Source organism: Heloderma suspectum, chromosome 3 (genome assembly GCF_057233095.1).
Source record: "Heloderma suspectum isolate Gila_16-S chromosome 3, 16-S_ref, whole genome shotgun sequence".
Lineage (NCBI taxonomy): Eukaryota > Metazoa > Chordata > Lepidosauria > Squamata > Helodermatidae > Heloderma > Heloderma suspectum.
The window spans coordinates 185,840,786-185,857,625 of record NC_139460.1 but is presented as its reverse complement, the minus strand read 5'-3'; the positions used below and the strand labels follow the sequence as shown (position 1 = coordinate 185,857,625).

Genomic DNA, 16,840 nt, shown 5'->3' with positions numbered 1-16,840 from the left:
GGCTGAACATCAGGAGAAACATCCTGACTGTTAGAGCAATACGACAATGGAACGAATTCCCTAGGTAGGTGGTGGGCTCTCCCACACTGGAGGCATTCAAGATGAGGCTGGACAGCCATCGGTCAGGGATGCTCTGACTTGGATTCCTGCACTGAGCAGGGGGTTGGACTTGATGGCCTTGTAGGCCCCTTCCAACCCTACTATTCTATGATTCCATGATTCTATAAGACACGCAGCTTCAACATAACTTTAAGGCTCCTAAATGCATTATTTCAATTCATGGGAATTTCAGTAACTTTTGGAGTAGGCATTTCAGGAACCAGCCTCATGACCACAATGGGAGTTACTTCTGAGTATGTTTGTGCTGGGAACGACAGGGATGGGAAAGACAGGGACAGGAAACACCCCTTGACCTGGGTCATGGTGAAAGGCACACCCCTCGGCAGGGCTAGCATATCCAAAGTAAACACAGGGGTTGGGGCACACAACAACTATAGCGCGGAGAACGCAACTTAAGAAAAAGAATCGGACTTTAAGCAGTCTCAGGAAATCTGCTTTTTCCCCATGAAAAGCTTCGGGATGACTGTGGGATGGCAGCCCATGTGTGCCTCAAACAACCTTCAAATGCAGCCAGCTTGTAGCAGATCGCCCGTGGAGACACCGCCCTGGTGATAAGACCTTGCTGCCCCCAAAGCCTGAAGAGCATAATCTGGGCTTTGGGAGTTTTCATTTATTTCAAATATTTTATACCACCTTTAAAAGTTAAAAAAAGCACTCTTCTCAAGGCAGTTTACAAAACAAAGACAGGAAGTACACACACGCACATGCACGTACACAGTTACCTAAAACAGCACAGTTAAAATATCATTCCAATACAAATAAAAAAATATCAGTGACAGTTGAAGCCATAACATGCAAAATCTGGAATCCGCATCAGTTAAAAGCAGACTGAAACATTCAGATCTTTAAGTCCCATCAAAAAATAGTCAGGGAGGGAGCTAGATGCCACCCAGTTCTATCTCTCCTTTAGATCTGACTCAGTCAGGTGAGGCAGCAGAAGTGTTAAACTGGTACTTGCAGTCATTAATGGACTGGTTTGAAATGGTATTAGTTAATGTTGTTTTATAATAAATTAGGTAAAAAGGTAAAGGTGTCCCCAACCAGTCGTATCCGACTCTAGGGTGCGGTGCTCATCCCCGTTTCTAAGCCGAAGAGCCAGCGCTGTCCGAAGACGCTTCTGTGGTCATGTGGCCGGCATGACTGAACACCGAGGTGCACGGAATGCTGTTACCTTTCCTGCCGAGGCGGTACCTATTTATCTACTTGCAATTTCTTGCTTTCGAACTGCTAGGTTGGCAGAAATAAATTAGGTAGAAAGGAATTAAACTGGTAGTTTTGTGTTCCACTTTGCACTTTATTATTGCTGTGCCAGTTAGTTTAATCTTGGGATCTCCAGCATGGTGCCCATGGGCATCAGTTAACCTATGGACACCTCCCTTGATGCCTACTAAGGTCCCCTGACTTTCCTAATTAAAAAAAATTACCTTGGGCAGCTGCAGAAACCTGCCATCTTCATTTCCTTTCTGCAGAATTAGAATTAATTTAATTCTGCTCAAAATTAAGAGAGACAGTGAGGCTTCTTTATATGCATTTGAATGTAAGTACTTTGCCTCTCAAAGGAAGAGATGTTCTTGAATAATACCTGGTTGAGCTGAAATTTGGCTCACAACGAAGGTCCTCCACACTACAGTCCTAAGGTTTCAAACTATGCCTACAAAGGACTAAGAATAGTGGCTTTATAGAAATCTAGCATGAAGCAAAACTTTGCCCATGTGGCTCTTGGACAGTAGAAGATTTATTATATTGTTTGAGTGTTGTCTAATATAGTTTCACTTGGGAAAATATAATCAATCGTTTAGTAGTAAAGCTTTTATAGACTTCTTAAAAAATGAAGGGAAGCAATAAATTTATTACTAAAAGAGCTGAATTTGCAACAATTGTAGCAAAGATGCAGAGTGATGTTGTGAGTACAAATGCTGCCTGTACTGATGATGAAATATGAATGTGTCATTTTGTTATGTTTTTGTTACTACCACATTTTAGTATCACTTTATTTGTTCAGCATCACAACCTGAGACAGAATTGTTCAAACTGTTGGTTTAAACAAAGTCATTTGCTTACTTAGATTCAGCCTTGTCCCACCATATTTAATATGGAAATGAGAAAGATATAGGAGAAATAAAGCAATATAGATAGTAGATCAGAAATGAGTAAGAGCTGGAGGGTGAGAACTCTGGCTTGACAACACATATTTCAGTACCGGATTCACACTAAACTGATCATGTTGCTTTTTTATTCAAAACATAAAAAATGACAGAAAAATAGCCAGTCATTTAAGTATATTTTGATCCTTATACATGTTGGGCAAAGGGCAACATGCAGGGCTGGCATCCAAACAGAGAGTATTAATAGTTCTCTTTCCACATGTACTCACCTTTTAAGAACTTGTGCATCATGTAGGCCTTTGTTGTCCGTGAAAAGGGGTTGCTAGCATTTGACTGAAGCATTTCTACATCTGGAAAAGAACAACATACACATAATTCCCTGCATTCTTTAAAAGCTTCTCTCATCAGCTTCCAAGTACAACTGAGGGAGGAATCTCATATTACAGCTGCAACATGGAAGGCCACTGGAAAAGCTTCTGCACTGCAGTCTCAGGCAGGACACAATTACATGCACACACGCGCGTGCGCGCACACTGCATGTGGATCAACCTATGCACATGGGAAGTGTCTGTACTAGTGCTGCAATTCTTGATGGTTGCTGGTAGAGAAACTTCGCATGCAGCCATGGCAAACCCTGGCATCATCACCCTATGCAGGGGCATCATTAGAAGAAGGCTCACCTGGGCACAGGCCCCGGATCTTTTTTGAGCTGTGCCCCGGATCTTTTGAGTTGTCCTAATTGCCTTTTTTTTTTTTTTTTTTACATTTTCCCATAGACTTGCATTGGAAAACCAAAACAGCCATAACGTTTTGGGTTTGTATGATAAATACATGAAATTTGGAGGCTTGGTAGCCCCCATGCTGCTAGGGGAATATGCCAAATTTCAGGCAGTTAGGTCCAGTGGGTTTTGTGCTAATCACAGGTAAATTTTGCTATGTTCAAGAAAATGTGTCAAAGCAAAGAGCTACATTTTTTTTGTGCTTCCACATATGTGCATGGAATTTGGGCACCTGGCAGGCCCTATGGAGCTGACTGAACCGCCCAATTTCAGACAGGTCCAATGGCTTTTGCGCTAGCCATGCGTAAAGTTTCCTTTTCTCGAAGTCTAAAACAAAAAGTAAAAACTGTCAAGCCACCCAGGGGATTAGGGATCCTAATCAGAAGGTGTTTAAGCTGACCATTAGGAGGTCGCTATCCCTAATCTCCGGTGTAAGGTTTTTTTGAGGTGGAAAAAAACTCTCTCCTCCTACTTAGCCTTACATGCCCACTGTTGGGGGCTTGCCTGCAATGAAATTTTGAAGAGGGTGAAGAAAGAGCTCCATGTGAAATACTGGTATTTCACAACGCATCTGATTTTACTGCCCCAAACTGGAACCTTTGGATTCTGCAGAAATTTAGTAGCTTCAGTACAGCAAAGGATCCAATCAGCCTCTACAAACTTCTTTCTCCCCCTTCACTTTAATTTCTCCTAAATAGCTGTAGGACTCAAATAATCTCAAAGGGAGGGTTAGGACTATATGGCATCATGATCGAGAAACTGCTGGAGCTTTTAAATAGGTTCTACAGTTGTAAAAAAGCTAGAAAAACCCCTCAGCCACATCACCTCATAAAGTTCATTTAAGTACATGCGATCCTTACAAACCCTCCACAGCCTATCCAGCACCAGGAAGGGCTGTACCTCAGTGGTAGAGCACACGCTTGGCATGCAGAAGGTCCCAGGTTCAATCCCCAGCATCTCCAGGTAGGGCTACAAAAGGATCCTGCCTGGAACCCTGGAGAGCTGCTGCTGCCAGTCAGTGTCAACAATGCTGTGCTAGATGGGCCCAGGGTCTGACTCATTATAAGGCAGCTTCCTATGTTCCTATGAAAAGAAAGCTTTAATTAAAAAATAGGAGTTTTTGGTTTGTTTTTTAAGTGGAGGGGAGATAAATATTGCTAATTTATGCAATCCTATGTATGCCTACTGGGAAGTCCCATTATGTTTAATGAGGCTTACCCTCAGGAAAGTGTGCATAGGATTCCAGCACAAGTTACTTTTGCAGGGAGGTTTGCACCTTGATGTTCTGCATGTTTACTCAGAAATAGGTCCTGAGTTGTGAGCATGGTACTGCAAGCTTAACACAGTGCCTACCCAATTCCATGTAATGAACTGACTACCCTTTCAGCTCAGTCCTAAACATGTTCTGTCATTTGTGGCTTTAGAGCTTTTTTGCATGAACTCTAGCTTCAGTGGTGAGGGAAAGGCATTTAGTACATGCTCAGAGTTTCTCCATAAATGAGCCCTAGTTTTGAAAACAGACTCATTGGCTGAATCCTGGTGAAGTCTTGGCACAAATGAAGTTATGAGGAGGAAGATACAATGAGAGCTTGTGCATAACAAGTAGGAGGTAGAGAGGAGTTGCACGAAGCAAGACATCTGTTTTGATGAACGGTTGCTGGAGGGTGGCAGGTTGTGGAGGGATGGTTGCATGGAGGAGAATAGAATTAGTAGGGGGAGAATCTAAGTGCCCCTACCAATTGGTAGGGGGACTTAGTGCCCCTACCTAAATTGGTAGGGGGAGAATCTAAGTGAAAGAAGAACATTCTGCACATGCTCAGAGGCACTCTATATTTAAGAATATAAGAAGAACCGTGCAGCATAAGACCGAGGTCCATCTAGTTCAGCATTCTGTTCACACAGTGGCCAACCAGATGCTCACTGGGAAACCCACAAGCAGGACATGAGTGCTGTATCACCTTCCCACCCATGTTCCCCTGCTGCTAACTTTGGTGAAATGTAAATAAATTCTAGTCATCCTAAATTTGCATGCATGTATATCCTTCAGAAACTTCGCAGATTTCTTGCCTGGGGGACACCTCTAACGACCTGTGCATTTTCATACAAATTTACCCAAAAACTATTGGGGAAGGGGTGAATGGAAGGGAAAGCAAATCACTCCCTCCCCCAAATTGGAAAACTCCCCTTCTACATGAACTGCTGCACCTATCCTTCTGAAACTTTGCTGGTTTCTTACTTAGGGACACCTCTAGGCTGTCTGTAACTTTCAGAACAATGGTCCACAAGGAACATAGGAAGATAAGTATGTCCTCTTTTGGAGGCCTCAAAATGTCAAGGCCACCCCTGCACAAAAACCCTTGTGGCTAGCATTCTGAAATTTGACAGACGTGATCTTCTCTGATAGAGCAATGAATCCTGAAATTTTTATCCAATTCTTCCAAGGAATTAAGATGTTATTGGCAGTTCCCTTTAAAAGAAAATCAAAATATAAACCCTGCACCTATTTTTCTGACATTGGGGGTGCAGGGGATTTCTGACATCCCCTTCTAGGGGGCTACTATGCCTGAAATTATCATCCAGTTCTGAGAAAAAAGTTAGTTTTTTTCTAATTTCCCATAGTAGTCAACAGGAAGCATAAAGATTCATTTTTCCAAACATTGACTCAGGTCTGGTGCTGAGCTGAAGTGGTCCGACTACAAATTGGCCAGAGCAGAAGTGGGATGTTTTCCAAAATGCTGAATCAGGGTCTGAGTTGAAGTGGGGTAGGGTGTCAGTGCACACTTCTTATGTAATCTATACACACATGCAAGCATACCGCATGTACACATGCCACACACACAAACATTTATACATTAGACATGCGCTTAGACTCATGTATGTGTATATATACAAATTTTTGTTATGGGCCTGTGCCCCAGATCTTTTAAGAACCTAGCAATGCCCCAGACCCTATGGAAGAATTTCCAGAGGCTGCATGTGAGGGCCTAACCTGACCTGACTGGCAGAACCCATCTGGTAAAATGCCTACTGCAAAATGGAGAAGACGTCATTCGTCTTCAGTGTAAAGAAACATGTAAAGAGCTGCATTTTCTGCAGTGATAATCCAAGAGCATTTTCACAAGTGATGTCATAAACACCTTTCAGTCTCAAATGAACCCTTGGGAATGCTAACAGTATCCTGTAGAAAGAAGAAGATGTAAGATGTAAGCAGATTTGTTGTTGTTTATTCGGTCAGTCGCTTCCGACTCTTCGTGACTTCATGGACCAGCCCACGCCAGAGCTTCTTGTCGGCCGTCGCCATCCCCAGCTCCCCCAAGGTCGAGTCTGTCACCTCCAGAATATCATCCACCCATCTTGCCCTTGGTCGGCCCCTCTTCCTTTTGCCTTCCACTTTCCCTAGCATCAGCATCTTCTCCAGGGTGTCCTGTCTTCTCATTATGTGGCCAAAGTACTTCAGTTTTGCCTTTAAGATCATTCCCTCAAGTGAGCAGTCTGGGTTTATTTCCTCGAGTATGGACTGGTGGGATCTTCTTGCCATCCAAGGCACTCTCAGAATTTTCCTCCAGCACCAGTTCCAAGGCATCTATCTTCCTTCGCTCAGCCTTCCTTATGGTCCAGCTCTCGCAGCCATAGGTTCCTACGGGGAATACCATTGCTTGAACTATGTGGACCTTTGTTGTCAGTGTGATGTCTCTGCTCTTAACTATTTTATCAAGATTTGTCATTGCTGTCCTCCCAAGAAGTAAACGTCTTCTGATTTCCTGGCAGCAGTCAGCGTCTGCAGTAATCTTTGCGCCTAGAAAGACAAAGTCTGTCACTGCCTCAATGTTTTCTCCCTCTATATGCCAGTTATCAATTAAGCAGGTTGCCATAATCTTGGTTTTTTTGAGGCTGAACTGCAACCCAGCTTTTGCACTTTCTTCTTTCACCTTCGTCATAAGGTTCCTCAGCTTCTCCTCGCTTTCAGCCATCAAAGTGGTATCATCTGCATATCTGAGATTGTTAATATTTCTTCCAGAGATTTTAACTCCAGCCTTGGTTTCATCAAGCCCAGCACGTCGCATGATGTGTTCTGCGTACAGGTTGGTAGGGTGAGAGTATACAACCCTGCCGTACTCCTTTCCCAATCTTAAACCAGTCAGTTGTTCCATGGTCTGTTCTTACCGTTGCTACTTGGTCATTATACAGATTCCTCAGGAGGCAGACAAGATGACTTGGTATCCCCATACCATCAAGAACTTGCCACAGTTTGTGATGATTCACACAGTCAAAGGCTTTAGAATAGTCAATAAAACAGAAATAGATGTTTTTCTGATACTCCCTGGCTTTCTCCATTATCCAGCGGATATTGGCAATTTGGTCTCTAGTTCCTCTGCCTTTTCTAAACCCAGCTTGTACATCTGGCAATTCTCGTTCCATGAATTGCTGGAGTCTCCGTCCCCCCGCGGATTCCCCCCGGGACAAGACTTACCTGGGGCGGATCTTCCGGGCGGCCGCCGCTGCTGCCATTTCCAGTCTTGTTTAAAAAAAAAAACGTGATAGGCTACGTAAAGGTTTACGTAGCCTATCATGGCTGGGTTTAAAAAAATCATTACATAGCCTATCATGGCTGGGTGGGTTAAAAAACAACAACAACTGCATACGCAAATGGCGGCGGCTATGGCCGCCGACATTTGCGTTCCTTATTTTTGGCGATCTTAGTCTATGTAAATATTTACGTAAACTATGATGGTGAAAATAAAGGGGAACGCAAATAGCGTAGCGGGTGCTATTTGCGTCCCTTTTTGATTCACCGTTTTAGCCTACATAAAGATTTACGTAGGCTAAAACAGTGAATCAAAAAGGGACACAAATAGCGCCCGCTACGGTATTTGCGTTCCCCTTTATTTTCGCCGTCATAGTCTACATAAATATTTACATAGATTCAGACGGCCAAAAATAAGGAACGCAAATGGCGGCGGCCGTAGCCGCCACCATTTGCATACGCGGGTTTTTTTTCTTTTTCCCCAGAGCTGCGGACAGCTCTAGGCTGGGCTGGGCCTGGCCAGCTGCTCCGCGGAGCTGCCACGGAGCACAGCTGGCCATCGAGGATTCCGGGGGGGAGGAACGGATCACCTCCCCCCCACCATCAACATAATCCGTGAAAGGTAAGTCACTTTCGTACATCCCTAGCATTACCTTACTGGCATGTGAAATAAGTGCCACTGTTCGATAGTTTGAACGTTCTTTGGTGCTTCCCTTTTTTGGTATGGGGATATAAGTTGATCTTTTCCAATCTGTTGGCCATTCTTGTGTTTTCCAAATTTGCTGCCATATGGCATGCATCACCTTGACAGCATCATCTTGCAAGATTCTAAACAGTTCAGCTGGGGTACCGTCATCTCCTGCTGCCTTGTTATTAGCAATGCTTCTTAAGGCCCATTCAACCTCACTCTTCAGGATGTCTGGCTTTAGCTCACCGACCACACCGTCAAATCTATCCCCGATATTATTATTCTTCCTATACAGATCTTCCGTATATTCTTGCCACCTTTTCTTGATCTCTTCTGCTTCTGTTAGGTCCTTGCCATCTTTGTTTTTGATCATACCCATTTTTGCTGGGAATTTACCTCCCATGTTTCTAATTTTCTGGAAGAGGTCTCGTGTCCTTCCTATTCTATTATCTTCTTCTGCTTCTGTGCATTGCTTGTTTAAAAATAATTCCTGATCTCTTCTGGCTAACCTCTGGAATTTTGCATTTAATTGGGCATATCTCCCCCTATCACTGTTGCATTTTGCTTTCCTTCTTTCTTGGGCTGCTTCCAGTGTCTCAGCAGACAGTCATCTTGCCTTCTTGGTTTTCTTTTTCTTTGGGACGTTTTTTGTTGCCGCCTCCTGAACGATGTTGCGAACTTCTGTCCATAGTTCTTCCGGGACCCTATCTACTAAATCTAGTCCCTTATATCTATTCTTCACCTCCACTGCATATTCATTAGGAAAATTAGTGAGCTCATATCTAACTGATCTGTGGGTCTTCCCTATTCTCTTTAGTCTGATTCTAACTTGTGCAATAAGAAGTTCGTGATCTGAACTACAATCAGCTCCAGGTCTTGTTTTTACCAACTGCATAGATGTCTGCCACCTTTAGCTACAATGGATGTAGTCAATCTGATTTCGGTATCAACCATCTAGTGAAGTCCATGTATAAAGTTTTTTCTTAGGTTGTTGGAAGAGAGTGTTTGTTATGCACAGTGAGTTGTCTTGGCAAAATTCTATCAGCCTATGTCCTGCTCATTTTGTTCTCCCAGATCATGCTTGCCTGTAATTTCAGGTGTTGTTTGACTACCCACCTTAGCATTCCAGTCTCCTGTAATGAAAATAACATATTTTTTTGCGTACTATCCAGTAGGTGCTGCAGATCCACATAGAACAGATCTACTTCTGCTTCTTCAGTATCTGTGGTTGGGGTGTGTATTTGGATCACAGTGATGTTAAATGGCTTACCCTAAATTCGAATTGAGATCATTCTGTCATTTTTTGGGTTGTATCCAAGCACTGCTTGAGCCACTTTATTATTAATTATGAAGGCTACTCCATTTCCTCTGTGGTCCTCTTGTCCACAGTAGTAGATCTGGTGGTCATCTGATGTGAAGTGGCCCATTCCAGTCCATTTCAGTTCACTGACACCCAAAATGTCTATATTTAATCTTGACATCTCCACATCCAATTTGCCAATAACCACATCCAATTTGCCCTGGCTCATAGATCTTACGTTCCAGGTTCCTATGGTGTGTTGATCTTTAGAACATCGGATTCGTTGTTCACCACCAGCACCATCGGCTGCTAGCCGTCCTTTCGGGTTTGAGCTAGCTACGTCATCACATCTGGGGCTAGTTGAACTCATCCTCTGTTCCTCCCCAGTAGCATTTTGACCATCTTCCGACCTGGGAGTCCCATCTTCTGATGGTATACCGACATATCTCTGGTTGTACTGATCCATTTAGTTTTCATGGCAAGAATACTGGGGTGGGTTGCCGTTTCCTTCCCGAGGGATCGTATTTAGTCTGACCTCTCTGCCATGACTTTCCCGTCTTGTGTGTCCCTTCACGGTTTAGCTCATGATGTCATTGAGGTGTTCAAGCTCCAGCACCACAACAAGGTAATGATCTCCTTTGCTGGAGATGTAAGCAGATAGGTCCACATAATTCAGGTAAGTGTACCAAGCCACACGCTACATGGGAAGTGAAAACTCCTTATCAGTATCCATTCTGATGGGTGGAAGAGTGGGTGGAGAAGAAATATTTCAAATGCAGATAGGGTGTTGGGCTGGAATGAGTGATAGAGATGGGCAACTGGACTTCCTAGTACGTCACTTGGCTCACCATCCCACTCAAAATGCCCCAGCAGCAGAACTAGTTACTAATTAGGTGGATTAGGAGTTCTCATCTGAACATGTGATCATTGTAATGTCAGTTCCTACTTCTAAAGCTCTGCTGAAGAGAATGAACAGCATCGGGGCTGTACGCATAGCCCTGTATCTGCTTCTAAGTGAGGAAAAGGCATCTGGAGGCTTGGAAGCCCAATCTTCCCCCAGCAGCATATGTGCAAACCTCAAGAACATCCCACCCCACTACCCCTACACACACTGCTATTATGCATCTCAGCCACTTTGCTCTGAGTTGGGGCAGAGGCAAAGAGCTCTTTAACTCATATGTGTGGGAGCAACAAACTTATAGAAGGCATTCTGGAAAAGGCATGTTTTTCCGTTCAAAACAAGAGCATGAATTCTCATGTTACAGTGTTTACGTGAGCCCACTGCTAACATGAAAAATACAGATTTTTAATTAAAAATCTTTGGAATACAAAAACAGCATATCATCAAACACATAAAGAAAAGGCATTAAAATATTTCTAGACAATTAATTGAAAAAACATACTTGGCCCTTCAAAGAACTGAGGATAAAAATACCAAACCAAAAAAGCCCACTCCTACATGTACCACAACACTATCTGTCACTGAAACAAAATTTATCCAGTTCATTGATAGAAACCAGACAAACAATCTGAACAAAGTATAATTAACATCAAATATAACCCCCTCCCTTTGGTAAATAAATATACATTTGTATTGCATGGGATTATTCTCTCTCTCTTCAACAGATTTGATATGGGTGTGGGGTGGGAAAGGGGAACCAAATATAAGGAAAGATTTCTGGATCTTCTGGTCTTAGCTTCTTAAATGTGATGTTAGTTTGTGAAAAATCATAACCTCCTATATCTTGGTCATGCATTCATGCAGTTGGATCCACGCTAAATTAGTTGCACTTCATTCCCACTGACATCAATAGAACTTAAGCCATGACCAACTGGTCTCGTTCATTTGAACAGGAACTCCGTGCCAATTAACCCAGGCTGCAATCCTACACAGTTACCTGGGAGTAAATCCCTGTTTGTACTCCCACCCACAAATCATCAAAATGTTCCTGTGAACAGAGTGGCAGAGTTTGGAGGAGGCATTTTAGCTCAGCACTAGTTTATGCACGCTGTCTCCTGTAGTGTAGCATAAATGTGGATTTTAACAGCAAGATGAACACTATGTACGTACACAAGTCCTCTGTAGCACTGGGAACCAAACCAGCCATAGATTCATAGAGCTCTTCATCACAGCCAGGGTTCAGAGAACATTTCATCAGCAGGTCGGTGGAGAGGTGAGCCATAGACTCATAAACAGAGTCATCTTCCTTACCCTGCATCAACTCCTCCTTTATGTGACTTTTCAACATGTCTGCTGTCTCCTAGAAGGGGAAGAAAGCAAATGACTCTTCTCTGAGGCAGTGGCAACTGCTACTGAATCAAACTAAAAATATACCCACTCTTCAAAGCATGCCCCTACTAAAGCTGAGTCTTTAAACAATGGTCCTGCAGGTTCTTGTTCAAAAACAGTTGTGTGATACCCAGCCCATATACGTATGCCAAAAATAAAATGCAAAGAAAATGTGCATGTGATCACATCCAAAGTCCTATACTTTGCACTGCATCTCCAAACCATTCTCAGCAATCCCAAGAAAGCAGAACAAAACATGTATCTTCTACCTGCTCCTGGTCCATAAACACACCAACCCACCAGTATCCCACCAAGAAATGAAAAGGCCCCTGCATGTGCAAGTTCCCCTGTCTACCTGAGATGTCCGACATCATTCACAGGAGTTATTTTCCTTCATATGAAAACTGAAGTATCCAAATGTTCACCTGCAGATATGTCCAGGTCCTAGTTCTAAAGGTGCCAACTAGATAAATTCTGCAGATTAGTTCTTGAAAACTCTCCTTCACATTATTATTTTGCAATCAGAAGGGCATTGATATGACTGAGGCCTTCAGAGGATAGCTTCATCCTCTAGAGGAGGGGTGGGCAACACACAGCCCATACTGCCCCACAGCTTCCCAACGTGCTCCCCAGAAGGGGACCACTACAACATTCTCACATTTTTTTTTCAAAGAAAATGGCATCCAGAGCTATTATGGAGCACCCAAAAAGTTAAAATTGGCTTGCAAACAAGCTAATTTTAACCCTTTTGGTGCTCCATAGCAGCTCCGGATGCCATTTTAAATGTTTTTTATTTCCTCCCTTTTTTTGGCACCTGCAAGGGGGGTGCGGTCCATGAGGGGAAGGAGTAAAAATGGTACCTGTACCTCCTGAAGTTGCCTACCCCTGCATTGGATGGCATTCAAATGCTATTATTACTTTCTACAGGTATACGATTGCAAGTGTAACACTGGAACCCTTACCCCTATTGTTTCTATGTGAGGCACCATCCTACATAATAAACTTTAGTTGCAGTACTTTTCTCTTCTTTACAGCATCCCATCAACAAAGAATAAAGAGAAATAGTTCCTCTTACCACATATTCATCAATGAACTGCCGGAGATCTTTGAAGCCCTGTTTCTCTGCTAGGTTGTTGGGATAGTAACCATACTTGTTGGCAACACTGTAGGCCTGCAGGGCTCCTGGGCATGTAAGCAACAGGGCTGTGAGGTTTTTTAGCCCATATTTTGCAGCAAAGTGCAGGAGAGTTGGCAGCTCTTCATCCCTCTGGCCTGAAAAGAAAAAGAAAAAAAGACAATGCAAGTTGCTTTTGGAGCATCAGCTATGGCAGCGGGTAATAAACGCAATACTTGCAAATGAAACAGAGGAAATTACCTAGAATAGTAGTCAAACTTTGTACTTGAGGGATCCACTGAGTTGTGCTGAGGAACTCCTACATGTCTGCTATGGAATCCCTGCACTTTGCAAAGGATTCTGGGACATATATTAGAGTGCACACACAGTACAGATGAGGCACTGTCCAGGCCTCTTCTTTCTTAGTGTTATCCTGTGGGAATGAAGAGCACACTCTAGAACACCTGCAATACTCCCTGCCAGCTTTGTTCTTCATAAATACGGATAGCATAAAGACCTTTTTATATTGTTCTTCTTGCTTTCTTAAAGCACAAAATGGTTGGTATGGTACACATTTCTTTCTTTTAAAATGGTGGCAATATGTCAGTTTGGATTGACTATATCACCACATAATTCTCCAACTAAGAAAAGCAGGTATTAAAATATATGCCTCTTTATTTATGTAATTGGCGACTGATATCCTATGCAACTCTATAACCTTTCTTTTTAGTCATTGTTATTATTTTCTTTTGTTACATTGTTCAATTATAAAATTTGTCAATAAAATATGAATTACAAAACAAATAGGGATAGCATTTTCTGTGAAAGCTAACAGGGACTGCTAGACTCCATTTGTATCCCTACTAAAGAACAGTCAATGCACCATGTTGAACTTGACATGTTTTATTGTGCAGCCCTAACACTGAGGTAGGTTTCTGAGCTAAGCTTCATCTCAAATGAAGATCTGAATAGCAGAATACATTTTGTGTACACATATTGTTTAACCCTCACAGGGCATCTGTTTCTAGAAGTGGCACATTCCTCTCAAATGTTTGTTTAGCTGGGAACAAAAGAGCCTGGCTTAACCCACGAGTGTAGCTGTCTCCAACCTGGACTACAGGTGCTGGACTACAACTCCCATCATCCCTGCCAGCATGGCAAGGCTGCTCTAAAGGCTCATATTGTGTGAGATGCCAAAATGACATCTGCCCCCCCAAACACACACACACACCTTTTATTCCTACAATTGTAATATTAACACAATATTATCTCATTTCAGATCTTAAGTATTCATGGAGGGTTTTTTTTTTTTTTCAAACCACCACTACACTCACTTGTAATGTCTTCTTCCTCCAGCTGGTTGATCCCTAAGAGATGCAAGCCACATGCAGGGAGGTTCTTCTTCAATGACTCTGTCAGGATTTTGTCCAGAGCTTCTGTGTTATAAGGTACTATTTTAAATGCCTGAATGCAAGAGGAAAACCATTAACACCATAAATATTTACCCCAGACACTGAATTTTAATATATCAAGGGTTTGACCATCATTTTAAAATCTCAAGAATGTAAGAATTATTCCAAGATATGCACTGCTGCATATCTACAGTTAGTGGTGGCTTGTCAGCTGCTAAGAAAAATTAGGATTCTCAGCATACATACACACACACACACAAATACACACTTAATGATATTGTAGAAGGGGTCCCCATGGGCACATTTGGCATTTTTAAAAAGTACTGTGGGTACAACCACAAAATGGCTGCCATGGGGAGGCATCACAAAATGCTGAGAGCTCCCCAACTAGGGTGGCTGTCAAGAATTAAGGCCTGCTCTCAACCATGAGAATAGGCCGGGCTGTCACGTCCGAGGTAACCACCTGGAGCTGGTTGTTACCTAGCAGTTCCTCAGCCCTGCTGCCAGAGGCCAAGCTCAGTCTGTGTTAATTGGGAAAGAGATAACAGCTGTGTCTGGTGGCAAGATCCTGCCTTTTCTGAGGTGAGGGTGATGTGCCCAGGGGCTGAGCTTTGTTTGGTTACACAAGCCAGGCCTTAAATAGGGGGCTGAGAGACAGGAGGGTCATCTTCCTTTGCCCTGATGGTTTTTTAATGTGTTGATGGCTGGAAACTATCCTGGAAGGCCCACACCTTGGTATGTATGGGATAGACTAGCTAGCTTTGTTACTTTGCTTGGGGGTATGTATAAAGGTTCTCAGCATTCCTGGGTGTTCTGTTTATTGTAATCTTGCTTGTAATTACAACCTACCACCTCCCCCCTTGGATTCCCAATGGTTCCTTTTCCTTCAATAAATTTATCCCCAACTTTCCGTTGGTGTAGTGAGTTCTGCATGTCACTGCTAATTTCAGTGCCTATTGGGCAAGGTGAAAAACTACTGGGTTATTGTGGGGATTTGTGTCCAGGTTTAGCCTGTCCTACTTTGCAGGGTTGTTGGGACTATTTATTTTATTTCTATACTGCCCGATAGCCGAAGCTCTCTAGTCTCAGCAATCCTTCACATGGTGATAGCACTGGGATAAGACACTGAAGTTATTGAGGGTGGCACTTGGTGCTGAAGAACTGGGAGAAAGGCATGAGATGTTTTGTGCCGTACTCCTGAGATTTGTTGCTTTGCCAGTTAGGGACCATGCACGCTCCGGCTAATGCGGGCTCTGGGCAGGATGGTACTGTCTTGTCCCAGCTGCTCAGGCCTGAGACTGAAGGCTCAGCCGCTATTGAATGGGTTGTGGGCATTTCTGCCTCTGGTCTGGAAAAGAGTGGAGTGCCTGTGGGTGTTGGGGAGGTGGAAGATTGGCCTATGGATTTGGAGGCTGAGCGATCAGCAAGGGGGAGGTGAGAGAGCACAGCACCAACCTCTGACAACAGCAGCTATCAGGAGAGCATGGGGAGCTGGAGGCGTACATCACGAGAGACCTACAACTGTCTATTAAGATTGATGGGAGTTGCAGTTTGAGGCATTAAAAACACAATTGCGCTCCTTGTGGGAGAGAAATGTGCTAGCCCATCTGGATTGGAAACTTTTCCCTACTTATCAGACTGGGCAAGATATTTTGAGCTTCTTCTCCCTGTTTGAGCTTGCTTGTGAAGACCAGAATGTGCTGGCTCACCAACATATGGCTAGTCTGTGGGCTCAGGTTTCAGGGGAGCTGGCAGATTCATTGGGGTCATTACCTCAGACTGGTGCTCATGATTATGATCTGTTTGAGGATCTTGTGAGACAGCATTTTGGCCTCTCCAGTGAACACTGCTGTCATAAATTTTGCTCCTTATGTCATTCTTCAAAGGAAAGTTATGTTGCCCTGGCTGCACAATTGGCAAAGGCGCTGGAGGTGGCAGGGGTGAATTCCCTGCAACAACTGCATGAACTGATAGGGCTGGAGCTGTTCTTTTCTGTTCTTCCCCCTGAGCTGGCCACCTTAGTTAATGACCGGAGCCCTAGGACTGTCAGGGATGCAGGGCTTTTGGCTAATCAAATGAGCACACACCATCAGAGGGAGTTAATGCTCTGTTAATGCCAAACATCTAGGAGGCGCTGGGGCTGGAGGAGGAGAGAAGGTGGCTGAAGCTAAATCTAGCAGCTGGCCCCCACATACTGCCAGTGGAGAACAGCAGGAGCCCACGCCCAGAGCTACTTCCACTCCCCAGGCAGGCAGTTCTTATTACTGCAAGGAAGTGGGCCATCTGAAAAGAGACTGCCTGAAGCTAGCTAAAAAGAGGCAGAATGAGTCTCAGTCTAGGATGGGGATGACTGGCCGCCTGGCCTCGTTAAGCTCCAGTCCTGAGATCTCTGATTGGAGTAAAGACGATGGAGGCTCATCAGGCTCGAGTGAACTGGAAGGCAGGGATTTGTTGTCATCAGCTTCTCCAACAGCCAGTGTGTGTGCCAACCCCCCATTGGAGGCTCC

General features: G+C 43.7%; 1 protein-coding gene across 18 annotated transcripts in view; it reads right to left on the bottom strand.

The window, feature by feature from the left end:
• The window catches only part of PIK3AP1 (phosphoinositide-3-kinase adaptor protein 1), a 106,570-nt gene that overhangs the window by 19,951 nt on the left and 69,779 nt on the right, over nt 1–16,840 (bottom strand). For all 18 annotated transcript variants that reach the window (XR_014788748.1, XM_084841376.1, XM_084841377.1 and 15 more), the window contains 4 exons: nt 14,256–14,385; nt 12,883–13,079; nt 11,589–11,778; nt 2,495–2,575 (listed from right to left, as the gene is read on the bottom strand). Coding sequence is in view for 17 of the 18 variants with exons in the window: in XM_084841376.1 (XP_084697502.1) it covers nt 2,495–2,575; nt 11,589–11,778; nt 12,883–13,079; nt 14,256–14,385 (598 nt within the window). In the remaining variant the exon portion in view is untranslated. The remainder of the gene's footprint in view (nt 1–2,494; nt 2,576–11,588; nt 11,779–12,882; nt 13,080–14,255; nt 14,386–16,840) is intronic.